The 15,457-nt window shown below is 35.5% G+C and overlaps 1 protein-coding gene across 8 annotated transcripts in view; it reads left to right on the forward strand.

Moving 5' to 3' along the window:
• Positions 1 to 15,457, forward strand: part of NBEA (neurobeachin) — a 602,800-nt gene that overhangs the window by 287,589 nt on the left and 299,754 nt on the right. For all 8 annotated transcript variants that reach the window (XM_036831611.1, XM_036831614.1, XM_036831612.1 and 5 more), the window contains 2 exons: positions 1,174 to 1,238; positions 14,536 to 14,644. In XM_036831611.1, the coding sequence (XP_036687506.1) occupies positions 1,174 to 1,238; positions 14,536 to 14,644 (174 nt within the window). The remainder of the gene's footprint in view (positions 1 to 1,173; positions 1,239 to 14,535; positions 14,645 to 15,457) is intronic.

Genomic DNA, 15,457 nt, shown 5'->3' on the forward strand with positions numbered 1-15,457 from the left:
CTGTAATATTTTGCATCTGTTCTTAAATTTTTCTAGATCTTTTCTTGTCCCTTTCAACTGCTGCATTTTCTAATCTTAAAATTGTGAATGGTTCCCAAGAATCAGCCTAGTTCTTTCTATCCTCTTTTTGTTTCTTCTTCTTTGGAGACTTTCGCCTAATGCTGTGCCTCAATTAATGCAAAATATATGAGGAGAATAGTAAGTCATTTTGTTAAAATGTGGGAAAAAGCGTTGTCAACAATTGTTTTTGACAAAAATGATTTGAAAGTTTTAGTAAGTTCAGTAAAATGCAACAAAGATCTTGTCATTTGGATAAAAGTTATGGCAGCTAAAACACAATGGCTTTGCTAAAAACAGAGTCGTTTAGGCTTTTATTAGATCATTACTGTCCCCAGACTATCATGTCCCTTTTTCCAAGTTGTTGATTCTCTCTCCTGGGGAAATATAGATTCATGATTTGTTCTTCTAATTCTTCACAAATTTACTTAGAACAGAGAATGTTTACATACTAAGTACCTACTTTTGGGGACCACATTTATTCCCAGCATGTGTGCACAGCTTTAAAAGGGAAAGTGAGCAGGAACAGAGTGAAGGGTTGACATGGAGACTGTGTTTCCTGAAGCTGAATTTGTGGCCAGCACTTAATTAGTGGAAAATCATGGAGGAAAAGTCTATAGATGAGTGGCATGACTGATCAATAAGGATTTTTAATAAAAATATGTTAGGCAAGTATTTATTTATAGTACCATTGAAAGGGATATAATTTTTAATCCAAAAAATTCAATTTGCCAGCTATATTAAAAAGACCAAAAAAATTGAAATCACTAGAATAAATTAATAACCAAAAAATTATTTAAAGCATATTCTAAATATGCCGTAGGAAGAGTGTAAAATAAGCAATATTTTACAGTCACAGTGAGCTCTATCCCTGTGATCTCACTTTCTATCTTAGTCGGTACCACTGGGAATTCAAAAGCACCTTTTTAACTAAGTAATACAGGACTGCTTTTAAAGTTTTGATTTCTTGCAAAATAACATTTGTTAAAAATCTTTTAGAAAGATTTAGAAGTAATATCACATGGAAGTTATTAGGATCAACATGATCCTTAAACCAGATGTTACTTTTGTTTACATGCTCATTTTTCTTACAGTTGGTTTGCTTTCTCCTTTTAGGAATGGCAAAATTCTATTCAGAAGAATGCAGGACTTGCATTTATTGAACTCATCAATGAAGGAAGGTAATTAATTTTACAATTTTTAGACAACTAGTCAGTGTACATTTTATTCCACCGGGTGACTGCTCTTGCCTACCATCTGTTCCAAAAATGTGTAAGAAAATATATTTTAGTTAAATGATTCATCACACAGGTACTTATACTTTAAAGGAGCAAAGTTTAAAATGTTAAGCATTTTTATTTGGCGGAGGGGAAGCAGGTATGAAATAAAGGGACAAACTTTATAAGATTTTTGTGAGATCTGAGCCACGTCTTACCAAGTAGTAAAGTTGTTTTACATAGATCAAGTGAACCCAATCTGCAGTCCCATCTGCCACTCCATCTGTTTCCAGAGCCGTGTTCAGTGTTTACTTCCTCACTCAGCCCATCTCAGTTCATGTGAAATAGTTTTATTTGACCATGTCATGCTATCTAGTATCCAACTAAAAATGTGAGAGGAGTTTAATATAGGAACTATAAAGGTCTGGTTAGGAATCTATTTATACCATTGTTAAAATGATGCTGTGGTAAGATTTTTCACTACGATTTTTCCAATACTTTATTGGCAATGGATACACTAAGACAGATGTAACTGTCACCATTTTGACATGTTCAGCTTCTATCAGCCGAAGACCTGCGTCCTTTACAACTTGAGTTTCTTCTATGATATAGTGTGTTCTTTGGAAAATAATGACTGAAGATTTGGGGTAATCTATTTCTTATTTGAAACCAGATTTAATTAAATTGATAAAGTAATAATGTTACTGTATGTAAACTTTATCTTTATCAAGAGAGGTGTCATGAAAGAATATTTTATGAGCTATTCTTTGAAACTTAGTTTGTATATGCTATAAAAACCCATTTTGAAAAAAATTAACTTAAATGCAATTTAGTATTTTTGTTCATCAGTGTAGTATATTCTGAGAAATAGCCTTTGTTTTTATAACAATTCATCTTATTGTGTATTTCTCACTTAGATATTTTATGATTGAATTATTTTTAGTCATAATACTATAACTCTAAATATTAAAATAAATTTTTCATTCACTGCCAAGCAAAAGATGCAGGAAAATATTAGTTTTCTTTTATAGCATAAATAATAATTTTAAACATAGTAATACACTCTACTTCTTATAAAACTTTATGGTGAAAAGAATTGATAATAATTATTATCCATCTTCAGGCAATGAAAAAATAGAAAATAAAAACTTTTGCCCAGGTGGCTCATTGTCATATCAGTTGTAGAAATCTCTCACTTCACATACACCCTAGTTTTGCTAATTTGTTTCAACTGTGAAGTAAAAACAAAAATTATGCTATTATCAGTAACTCTGAAGAGTTAACAAATTGAAGCTCCAGCATTTAAGATTAAGATTATAGTTATTGTCTTAGAAAAGGAGGAGAGTGAAAATTTTGCTAATAGAGGTTTTTAGCTTTTGAAACTGTTTTGTTGTTCATTGGTAGTGTTTGGAGTTTATTTTGTTTGGTTTTAGGAAAGGAGTTGGAATTATAGAAAGTAATTATAATATTTAAAAAATTTAATCCATGAAAACCTCAAAATACTCATAATGTTCTTTGTGCCATTCTAGATTTGTGTTTCCATTTTTTATACTAATAGTTCCTCCAATAAAGATGATTTTGGAACAAATATTGAAATATGACTAGCTCTAAATATACAAGAACATCTCATGTATACATTAATACAGCACATGTCTATTCAGCACCTACTATATACCAAACACTATTATAGGCGCTGGGAATAGAGAAGTGAATGAGACAAACATGGTTCTAAATTTTGGAGGAAAGACAAGCATTAGACTAGCACATACAGTAACACAAGGGTGCTGTGATAGGGGTGTTACAGATACTAATGCAAGCATAAGGCAGAGCACTTAACCTAGTCTGGAGTCTGCACTCAGTGCATGTTGTGTACCAGCCACATAGAGACAGGCAAGGGCCATCCCTTCATGGCAAGGGTCATGCCATGGAGAGGTTTGTAAGCTGTGCTAAGGGTACAGGGCTGTAGTTGAAGAGGTTTGGCATAATCTGCAGAGTGACAAATGGATATCTGGGGCTGCAGACTGGAAGCGAGATACCGATCTGAAGTTTCAGAATCCTTTTGAAGAGAATGGTGTCGTTGAGCAACCAATAGTGGCTATGAGGATGGAAGAAGTGGACAAATTTGAAGTATCTTTTGGAAATTAAATCTATAGAATTGCTGATAGATTGGATGGTAAGAGGAGAAAGAAGGTACTTTGATTTCTGGCTTTAATAGCTGGATGATTTATAGTGCAAGCATCGTTTACTTAGAACAATACAGAAGGAAGGGCATGAATTTGGTGAGAGATATTTTTACTTTCGGTTACACTGAATTTGTAGCGCCTATGAAAGTTCCAAGTGGAAATGTTAAATTGGCATCTTAGAATTTGGGTGTCCAGCTCCAAAGAGACAGCTAATATGGAGATTTAAATTCAGGAGTTCTCAGTTTGCATGAGGTAAATGGGGGATAAGGATACAGGTGTGATGCTCAGGGGGAGTGTGTGGAGTGAGTGGAAACACGCGGCCAGGCTCTCGCTGCTGTCTCTGCTGGGAATCCTCTTTCCCCACATCTTCACGTGATCGGCTCTTCCCCTCACTGAGGAATCAGCTTAAATGTCACACTCTCAGAGAGGCTCCCCTGACCATCTTATTGTGTTATGAGACTTCCATTACATGACTCTATTTTAACATTCAATAACATCGTCTCAAAATCTTTTCTTGGTTTACATGTCTTCCTGCTGAAATGTACTTCCCTTCAGAACTCGTGTCTTATTCTCGTATTTGCTGATATATCCCTGGTTTCTGGAATAATAATGCCTAGTACCTATTTTGGCATCACAAATATTTGTTGAAGGAATGAAGAAAAGAATGTTGAGTAGAATGTTTGAGAAGGAATGAATAGTCAACAAGAGGATTTTTAAGTCAGGATTAAAGGCACCACTGGAGTCAGTGACAAGAGGGACATGTTGATTTCATTCAAATTTATACTGGTGAATGAATACCTACGTGCTAAAGATGCTGGATATAGAGCCAGGCACTGTGCTAATAGAGCTTTCAGTCCAGTGGGAACAACAGTGTTAGGTTAAGTAATTACTGATGTAATAAATGTGCCAAAAGGCAGGTAGAGGATGGGAGCAGATAACTGAGGGAAGTAGGGGGAGTAGCTCGGATGTTTTCAGGTGAGAAGTGAGCGGGAGGTGAGTATAGACAGTAAGTACTTAACAACTATAAGAAGGTTGGCCAAGAAGGGGAAAGGGTGGTTGCTGGTGGTGGATAGGGTTTTAATTTAAGGCGGAGGAGAGGAGTAGAAGGAAGGATTTGAGTATTTTAAAATGCTGATGGAAAGAAGCCAATATGGTGGGAAAGAAAGAAGAAAAGTTTCTACTCAGTTAAAAAGAGTACAGTCTCTGAGAGGGGTGAGGCAGAGGGACAGGGGTTAGCCTTTTGTGGATGAGTATTGAGAAGGGATGCAGGCAATTAAATTGGTGGCAGGATTCAGAGAGTTTTTGTAATGATGCCTTCTGTTTTCTCTATAAAGTGGCAGGTAAGGCCATTTTCTGAGAATGAAGGAAATTTGGGGAGGTAGGTGTTATACTTGAGAAGAGTAGAAAATATTGAAAATAGCCAGTGTAGAGAAACTGGGGAGAGAAATGACTAAGGAAACACAGGAGACTTGCCAGTGTTTGGGGGTCCTGATTGAGGATGCTGTCTTTGCTATTGTAGTGTTTTCCCCAGTAGTCCACAGGACAAAGACGATGGGCATTGCTTTAAGACATTCACTTCTCTAACTTTAGTGAAAATAATCTCTTCTCTGAGCACCAACCCCTCCACATCCCTATTCCGGATCAGGTGCCTTCCCATGTTCTCAAACCACCTTCCATTTTCCCCTGTTTTATACTTACCGTACCATAGTGTTAGTGCCTGTTTATTTGTGGTGTATTTTTTATGGCTATTTCCGCAGTGCCTATTATAATATGGAGCATATGTGTATTATTTGTAACAAGTTCAAATACCAGTTCTCCTAATGATAAACTATTAGATTCTAGGCATGTAACATAATCTCCCTCTGACACTGTTTCACATCCTGCCTAGTTTCTCTGAAGGTTGGATGTAATATATGACATTTATTACAACTACAGTAATATAGACACTTTAAAAATGGAAGGTTATTTTGTTATTTTTTGTTACTACATACAGTATATATATTCAGAATTTTGCCGACTCCTATCTTTAGTTTGGTCCATTTCCTTTCAATTTAGACCTTCCTCTTTCATAAATTTGAACTGGGAGTTCCAGATTTTTTAAAAAAATCATATTTAGATAGTTCAGATGTAGTTACAGTAAAGACACATTACTCAGTTTATCTGGCTTCTGTTTGTTGATGCCGACTCTATACTAGGCACAAATTAGATTCTTTACATATACTTTTATCCCATTTGCATGGACATACAACATTTTTCTTAACTTTTTCTAATAGTGTAAAATGAAACATACAAAATATTTTCTCTTGGTTGTTAGACTATGTCTTTAATTTTCCTTGTGGGAATGAAGATAAAAATCTTTAAGTGGAAATTGTTATAAATGTTTATCCTACTTAACAGCTACATTCGTGAATATAATTCATCAATCATAGCTGGAGAAAGCAATTGTGCAGTTGTCTACAACTAACAGGACAAAAACAGCTGATGAATGTGCAGCTGAATTAAAGTACTCCCTAGGACAGGCTGAAATTATAAACTGGATCATTTAAAGGAATCTAACAAAGGATCTTTATAATTAAAACAAAGCAAGGTTAATGGGATGTAAAATTGCCTATAATATCTTGGCAATAATAATTGGATTTTAAATTATTAAAATATGAATTGAACTATAAAGCAAATAAGAAAGACTTTTAAATTATAGAACTTGAGTGATCTTTTGAAATAAATTAATCATTTGCCTAAAATAAACCTCTATCACTCTTTTGGAAGCCTATAGGATGTAATTAATGAATATTCATAACAAGCTGGAATGTATTCTTGTTTAGCACTGAATTTGACCTATGATTCACAAGATTCCAATTTTTTGTTTTGTTCTTTAAAATAAGGAAAAATGTATAACCTTGCATTTCTTACGTTTTGAAGAAGAGAAGCGTATCGTATTCAAGTTTAATTATTTAGTGATTATATGGCCCAAATTTGAATATCCTCGTTAATTTAACAAATGCTATTCAATAATTAAACCAATAAGCTTTGGTTTGCTTGAGTTTGTTTCATGTCCTTGATTTGGCAAAAACTGTATTTTAAAAACAAAAACAAAAACAGCACCTTCTAACACTATAAGAAACTTTTTTCTTAGAGTTGAGAATCTGATTTAATTTTGAACGAAGAAACCCTGGAAGCTCCTGGAAAACAGAAGTTCCCTCTATATTTTTTCATGTAGTACCTAATTTATTCTTTTTTCGTACTACTATGTTATTCATTTTACGCATGTAGTAAGTTATTAAACATATTGAGGTTTGCAAACAAATGAGGTAAAAAAAAAATCTGTGCTTTTACAAAATTAATTGTATAGATCTTAAACAGTATTGCTAGTTTATAGACTTAACTTTAGACATTGGTGATGAATAATATATTTACCTGAAACTAAGATAAACAAATCCCATTTAATAATGGCTAGATTTCAAGTAAAAAGGAAATATATTTCAAAATTAGTAATGATATATTTTATTTGAATTGCATTTTTAACCGTGTTTAAGATATATCTGCATATGTATATGTATTGAGATTTTTTTTCCCCTCTGAGAACAACTTTAAATATACTTTCCTTCCAGGCACTATTATTTTAGCTTTGGTGAGAGTTAAATAATATTTCATAAAACACTAATAGTTCTTTGTATTAAAAAAAAAAAAAAGGGAAAGGTGCCCTGTTTTTGGCATAGTCATGTCTGTGCCATATTTCTTCCTGTTTCTTATTTCTTGGAGACATAAAGTTTCGTTTTTGTTGTTGTCCTTAGCGTACATATTGCAAGCAAATGCCAGCCTAGATTCAAATGATACGTCTTTATTAGAAAACATTGATTTAGTTTCTGTACCCATTCTGACACAACCAGGATCAGCTGGTAACAGAGGAGACTAGAGTTGGCCTTTGCATTTGTGGCTGGTATGTTGTTTAAAGAACAGACACAGGGAGAAGTGAACTACCTGGTTACAGGAGAGTCATTGCTGCCATGAAGATACAGTGTGTGTGGTCAGTCCAAGGATAAACTAAAGGTGAGAGGTAAAGGAATAGAATGAGCAAGCCAGAGTACGGTCATGGCCTGAGCCATTAGTTTTAGTCTAGGAACTCTTCCCGAGGTGCCCAGGGAATTGAAGCATTGATTATAGGCGGATTAGTTTCCACGTTCGTAAAATGAGAACACACAGACAATTTATCTCTCTCAGTTGCTGTGTACAGACCAACATGTGAAAAAACAGAATACTTATTTTATAACGTGACTGAGTCACAGTCCTAGCTGGACCAGGATTAAGAAAAAGTTGTTATTTTCTAACGACCAGAAGCAGTGTAATACCTGTACAGGTATTTCTGAAGTTCTTAACACCTATGTAAATAATTATAATACACCCAGAAAAACAAAACAAAACAAAACTGAATACTTATAAAATACTCACTAAATAGTTTTAGCAGTGATACAAATACATTTTACATCTGGTCTTCAACTCAAAGTAATTTGTAATTGAGAAGTTAGGTTCTACACGCACAAAAAATTAAACAGTTCAAAGTGTCATAGACAGTATATAACTAAGTGCAAAAAATTGATATAAAAATTGCATTAGGGCTTCCCTGGTGGCGCAGTGGTTGAGAATCTGCCTGCCAATGCAGGGGACACGGGTTCGAGCCCTGGTCTGGGAAGATCCCACATGCCGCGGAGCAACTGGGCCCGTGAGCCACAACTACTGAGCCTGCGCGTCTGGAGCCTGTGCTCCGCAACAAGAGAGGCCGCGACAGTGAGAGGCCCGCGCACCGCGATGAAGAGTGGCCCCCGCTCGCCGCAACTAGAGAAAGCCCTCGCACAGAAACGAAGACCCAGCACAAACAAAAATAAATAAATTAATTAATTAATTAAAAAAAAAAATTTGCATTGACTTAAGAAGAAGGACCTATTTCAGTGGACAGTAATGATTGGGGAAGGCTTCTTTTAGGAGACGGAACCGAAACAAGTATAGGCATACTGCGTGGGATCAAAAGAAGAAAAAAAAAAATCAACCCTAGCTTTTTTTGTGAAAATTAAGATTTAAAACAACAGAAAATACCTTTATGTTCTTTATTATCTAATAAAGCAAATATGGACATAATTCTATGTTAAAAGTTATAATCTGTCTTTGAGCTCTATATATTATTCTTTTTTTGAGCTCTATATTTTAAATTTAAAAAGTTATAAATGTTTCCAGATTTTTTAATAGTCTATTAAACAACTCTAGCACAGGAAGAAATTGAAATTTTCTGATCCAGCCAGCCTCTTCCTTGCAGTGTCACTAGAAACTCTATGCCTAATTCTTTTAAGGTTTTGGGACCAGAGGAAGTGACACTGAGGTATTACATCTGCTCCTACACTGTGTGGCCACTTTACTTCCAGTCAGCATCTGTTTTCTTGACTAAATAAATCAGGATCTAAAATTTAAGCTGTAATCTTACAGCTTGGACATGCACTGTTTCTTCCAGTTTATGGGATATCTGAGACAGTGCACACCCATTTTCTAATCAGAAAACTAAAACTCAGACACAAGGAAAATTTATTTGTCCAGGTTTATAACACTAATAAAAGACAGAACTTAAATATAAACTAGTTCTGCCTTCTGTCCCCTCACTCATCTAGAGATGATGAAAGACTAATTTGTCTGACCTCTCATATTGCCTTTCCTATTGACATTTTTTTTCCTTTCAGTCAAATTACAGGAATTATTTATATTTAAGATTCAGGATCTCAGGGTTTCAGGTCAATGACAAGCAATTTAAATTATAACAAACTGCATAAAATTAGAAACTTCCTAGAAAATCAGAACTTGCTGCAATGATATTTGTTCCATTTGGAAGAGAATACTTTGTCTCCTGACTTCTTTCCTGTATCCATGACAACTCTGTTTTAGGACAGGAATGAATAGAATTGAGCAAATTGTTTCCTTTTTCTATTTCCTTTGAAAAATAAACTTACTGTAGAAGATGAAGACCACTTCATTTACTTCCTATCTTGTACAGATACTCTGAGGAAGAAAATGTTCCGTAATTCCCAAGTTATCTGATATTTTTATTTACCTCTTTTTTTATGTGCTAAATGTATCATAGAATTTTATAGTGTTAAACTGCCTTAATCGTTAAAGTTCTGTTTCTTCTTTGCCCCTCCTTCCCACATAACCTGCTCATGTATTCATTCAGTCATCTTTCCATTTAGTCATATATCATTGGTGAGTCCATATTTCATGACATGTACATGCAGATCATGTTGGATACAGAGATGAATAGTGATTGTACCTCATTTAACGAACTTCACATTCTAAGAGAGAGAGACTTATTAAAAGGAAAAGAGAGGGAAAAAAATCCATAAGACAGTGTGATAAATATTATAATGCCCAGAACATTTGAGAAATTGGGAGAAGATCTCTTAGTTGTATTGAGAGGAGGGAATGGCAAGGATTACAGGAAGAAGAAATGGCACATATAGAAATCCTGAAATAGCATGAGTCATTAAAAGAACTAGGAAGGTTTTTCTAGAACATAGAAAAAGTATGCTAAAAAGGCAGTAGATAAGGTTACAGAAGTAGACTGATATCTATATATAATGTTTGGCTATTATCCTGTCTATTAAAAGTAGCCGTTGAAGAAATTTAAGTGTAAATAACAGTAATGGCAAAGCGAAAAATGTATCAGAAGGATGGAAGATTTGAGGGAGGCAGAGAAATTAGGAGGCTATTGTAATTGGATGAGAGATGATTAAGGCTTGAATTAAAACAATGTTAAGTAATGAACAAACAGATTAAAATTGACAAGACTGGTGATTAATTTAATGTAGGATGATCTTAAAGTCACATTTCAGCAGATTGAAAAGTGAATAAAGCTGTGTGGGTAACTCGGTGATCTGAGGTTATCTTGTGCTACAGAGCATTCACATCCTACCTAGGATATACTCTTTCAGGCAACACGCATCTTATAAATGGTTTAGGCATGGTTTAGGCTTCTCCAGGGCCACATCTCCCCCCTATAAATTGGTGTCTCAAGGAGTAGGAATGCCCTGGGGACATATGCCTAAAACAGCAATGCTGTTAGGATTTTGAATCTTTAGCCAGGAATTAAGTATAGAACCTCGCCTGAAACCTTCATGCTAAGCCAAGATCCTTAAGAGAGGCTGACATGGTTCTAGTGGGCTCTCCTTGGTATCAAAAGAGATAAAAGCAAATACTTATCCAAGTTAGGTCTGTTGGACTCCTGATTAAGACCAGAAATGAGGTAACAGTCAAAGAGTACTAAATATATGAGAATGAAAGCCACTATGTATGAGAATCAACAAGGAAAAAAACAAAAAAATTTAGATCCCCAGGGACTACCAAGATTAGAATTGTGAAATACAGGAAATAAAATAGCACAAAATTGAATGAATAAGAAGAGACCTTCAAAATGAAGAGGAAGATTTGAAAAATCAAAAATTATAGAATTTAATACAATTTGGAAAAAACTCCATGTATTAATGATTCATCAGATTAGACAAGGATGAAGGGAACCAGTGACTTGGAACATACATTTTGAAATTTTTCCCAGAATGCAGAAAGAGAAAGAAATGAAAAATGAAGTGATGTTAAGAGATATGGAGGTAAACTAAGAAAGTTTAGTTTACAAATCATCAGAATTGAAAAAGGAAAAAAATACAGAGTAGGGGAGATGAAATATTTTAAAAGATGATTGTTGTGAATTTTTAAGAACTGATTGAAAATAAGAATACAGTGACACAGAAGTCACAATGTACCTCAAGTAGGCTAAATAAAAAGAAACCCATACTAGATACATGGTACTGAAACTGGACAATGCCTAAAATAAAGAGGCAAAAGCACCCAGAAAGAAAGAAATGATCATCTACCAAAAGGGAAAATTAGAATAACAGCAACAAGGACTTCCCTGGTGGCACAGTGGTTAAGAATCCGCCTGCCAATGCAGGGGACCTGGGTTCGAGCCCTGGTCCAGGAGGGTCCCATATACCGCGGAGCAACTAAGCCCGTGTGCCACAACTACTGAACCTGTGCTCTAGATCCCGTGAGCCACAACTACTGAGCCTGTGTGCTGCAACTACTGAAGCTTGCACGCCTTGAGCCTGTGCTCTGCAGCAAGAGAAGCCACAGCAATGAGAAGCCTGCCCACCACAGTGAAGTGTAGCCCCTGCGTGCCACAACTAGAGAAAGCCTGCGCACAGCAACAAAGACGCAACGCAGCCAAAAACAAATAAATAAATTTAAAAAAAAAAAGAATAACAGCAACAAAGAAAGCTAGAAGAAAGTGACATAACACTTTCAACGTTTGAAAAAAAATAATTCTCAATAATTGTATATGCAACAAAAGTATTTTCAAAAATTATTGGTGGGTGTGACGATAGAGTAATTTTGTGACATTTTAACTTACTCTGGTCCCAACCTTTGTTCCCCAGTTCAAAGGAAGCCATAAAAATACAGCACACATTATAAGCACTGTACCAGAGGGAGCATAATAGACCTCATTAGCAAAGAATTTTAAATCACTTACTTGTTCTGATCTGTCTGGTGACTCCCTGGAAGAATGGCTTAAAAGATTTGTTTTATTTTGCCTAACCTGGGAGTGGCCTGGAGTGGAAAAAAAAAAAAAAGCTGATTTCCTGAGGGCATTTGTTGAAGACATTTATAGGCTAATATCTTAGACCTCACTGCCTGAGGTGATAGACACCTCAGCTGCCTGAGGTGATAGATAACAGTTGAGGCAGATGATAGACACACCAAAAAGCTTGGGAGGAGCAGCTGGGGAGTGAAATGTACACAAGGGCTTTGAAAGGCTCTGACATATTTCTGGAAATGTAAAGGGCCCTGCACACGCTTAACGTTGTGTTCATGCTCTGGAAAGACCTGAGAAGGCCCCAAACTCTCATCTTTTGCTGACGCTGGGACTCTATGGAAGCAGGAAGTAAATGCAAAGGTAGAGTTGAAACCTGCCTGGCTGAGTGTTCAAGGGCTGTCCAAACACACACACAGCTGCTTGAGAAATTCTGGGAGATTTTTTTGGATTCAGGCATTTAAAGAAATCTCTGTCTCATCATTAGCTGACACTAACATAATGAAACAGAGACTTCAGTGACCACACATGACAAGGAATACACACTTAACAAAATTATTTTAGAAAAGTCAACTCAAGTTTCCTCAAAGGTCCAGATGTAGGACTGAGGAGGGAGACCACGTCTTCACCTAGGATTACGTATTTCCTGAGCAATTACAGCAGGCAGATCAGGAATTGAGTGAAGGTGCTGGAAAGAGAATGGTTAAAGTGTGGACTGGGGGGGATCCATGCTTGGGGGGAAAGGAGATAAATCTGAGCAGTGGTTGAAGGACTAAGAGAAGAGAGGGATCAAAGAAGTGGAAGTTGGAAGTGAGCTTATTTTTGCCTGGGGCCAGGGAGAGACGAGTGAAGGGGAGAGAAAGCACTTAGGATAGGAGATTGTGACCAGAGAGTAGATTGTTGGCATAAAGATTTACGATGTGAAGCTGATTATGGCCAGTGAGGTGATTTCCTGAAGTGAGGTAGAATTGAAGATTCTAAAGGAATCTTAGATTTAGGGATTTTTGGTTCCCCTTTAAAAGGTCAGAGAATTGTGAGGTACTGTGGTGAATGGTTTCCCACGTGGCTAATGAGGTCACCCAGAATGACAGTGAGTCAGATAAGAAGATGCATGGAAATAAAACATCATATATTAGTTGCTATATAACTCATAAGGGTCAGAGGTAGGAGGACAGACTTTCAGACAATTGATGCAATTTCTCTGGTGTGTCTGAGGCATGAGTCTCCCCCACCCCACCCCCTCCTCTGCCACCATGCCTCTTGGCTTTGCCCATCCACTTGTTCTACTATTCCTGAGAATAGTACCTATTAACCAGCCAGACGCTCTCTCCTTTCCAGCTGTCTTCTGTTAATCTATTTAAATGTAATCTGCACTAATTTGCACATATTAGATTTTTTCCTGGCTTTCTTCAGCCTTCATGCACTAGACAAAGCCATTGAACGAAATACTCTAATCTCTCACATCTCTTTTCTCTTTTGAAGACTATCTATAAAATATAGACCAATGATGTCATCAAAAGTTAATATTTGGAGTTTAGTCTTTCTTTAACTTCTTTTATTTTTCCAACTGCCTCAGTGATTAAATTTAAGACTATCCATATGATATTTTGCCCTCCAACGTTATTTACATAGGAGTTTGAGCCTTTTTTCCCCAAGTATTGTGGTTTCTAGCAGATTCCCCTAACCGTTGTGTCTTCGAATAATTTATGTTGTCGTTAACTTTCATGCTGAAGACTAGACCATATTCCCATTGGAATGTGCCTGTGTCCCTCTTACGTGATTGGAGAGAATACTGCTACGTGTTTCCAAGTGATCTCTCTACCTGTCCTGCTGCTATGCAAGATTTTAGTGGTGCTTCCGTCATACTGCCAGGAAGTTCCCGCTGGTCCTAGAGTGACAGTCATAATTTAACCAAAATCTCATCATGGAGTAACAAAATCTGTGTCAGAACAGACATGGATTTTGGAAAGATTTCTACTGAGAACTATCTTGAATTGAGTGCTGCTTGGAACTCATTTCAAGGTAGTTCCATCTTAGAATTAAGAATCTGAGCATTTAAGTGAATTTTAGGTGTCAATTAGTCCTATTGTCTGTATTAATTAAAGAAAGAATCCAGTCTATAGATTTCATAACATATGGTCATCCAGTTTTGTGTGAAAATTTACTTCCATGGCAGTGAATTTTGTTGTTTTAGCCATTTTAAAAACAGTGTCAAAAATCCTTGGTTTTTAGTGCATTAAATAACTTTATTGAATTAACTGGATCATTTGTTCACAAGGCACACTATATTTAAGAGGCATTGCTGTAACAATATAATGGCATATTTCTTAATTATATGATTTAGCTTTATCTAAAATTTATGCATAGTTAATACTTGCAATACTGAAATTTGATTATTGAAAAAAATTGGATTAAACAAAGCTATTAAGAATAATAATTCCAAAGATATTTTTCTTTTCAGATTGCTATGCCATGCTATGAAGGACCATATAGTTCGTGTTGCAAATGAAGCTGAGTTTATTTTGAATAGACAGAGAGCTGAGGATGTACATAAACATGCAGAGTTCGAGGTAAGGTTTTGGGATTGAATTAAATTCTGCTTTTCTGTTGTAAGTCGGTTGTCACCAATGGTAACCTTACATAAGGTTTTTTTTTTTAAGAGAAAAATTTCACTGAAGTCATTTCAGTAGTTTTTAAAAGCTTTAGTAAATGTCAAATACAGGGCACTTATTTCTTTTTACCTCATTTGCAACATGAAGAGACCCGTCCTGCCCTGTTTCTAACCAGTTGGTGGACTGAAGTTGTTCTGACTTATTCTTAAAGGCAAATACAGTTTTATAATGCAATTCCTTTAGTAATTTTTAAGCATAGTTTACACACCATTAGATATGGGTGTAACAGTGGTTATATGGAGAAACAGTTTTACCATTCAGTAATTTATTATTTAATAATGTATCTATCTTTATTTAGAGTGGCCAAAGATTATTTTAGTTCATATTTTATATTTATAATTGATATTTTAATGACAAATGAAGCAATGCTATTATATATGATATAAATGTAGACCTGCATGTATCGATCTATATATGGAAATGTAATAGCTGAAAAATCCTCGTAAGTACAATTAACTATCATTTGAGTAAAGAACAAATAGCTGTCATTTCTATTTTATATGCAAAAACTAAAGGATGTTCAAGCACTATATATTACATACTAATAGTTTTTTAAGAACATTATTCTTATATTTCTAGCATGTCAATAATTATTTGACATTATTTGTATTGTCCTAATTCAATAAAATTGGTTTCAGAAATATTGAGGTGACCTGGTGTTTGGCTTAGGTTGGACTTCAGTGGCCTTGAAAATAATATATAACTCCACCA

Source organism: Balaenoptera musculus, chromosome 18, assembly GCF_009873245.2.
Source record: "Balaenoptera musculus isolate JJ_BM4_2016_0621 chromosome 18, mBalMus1.pri.v3, whole genome shotgun sequence".
Taxonomy (NCBI): domain Eukaryota; kingdom Metazoa; phylum Chordata; class Mammalia; order Artiodactyla; family Balaenopteridae; genus Balaenoptera; species Balaenoptera musculus.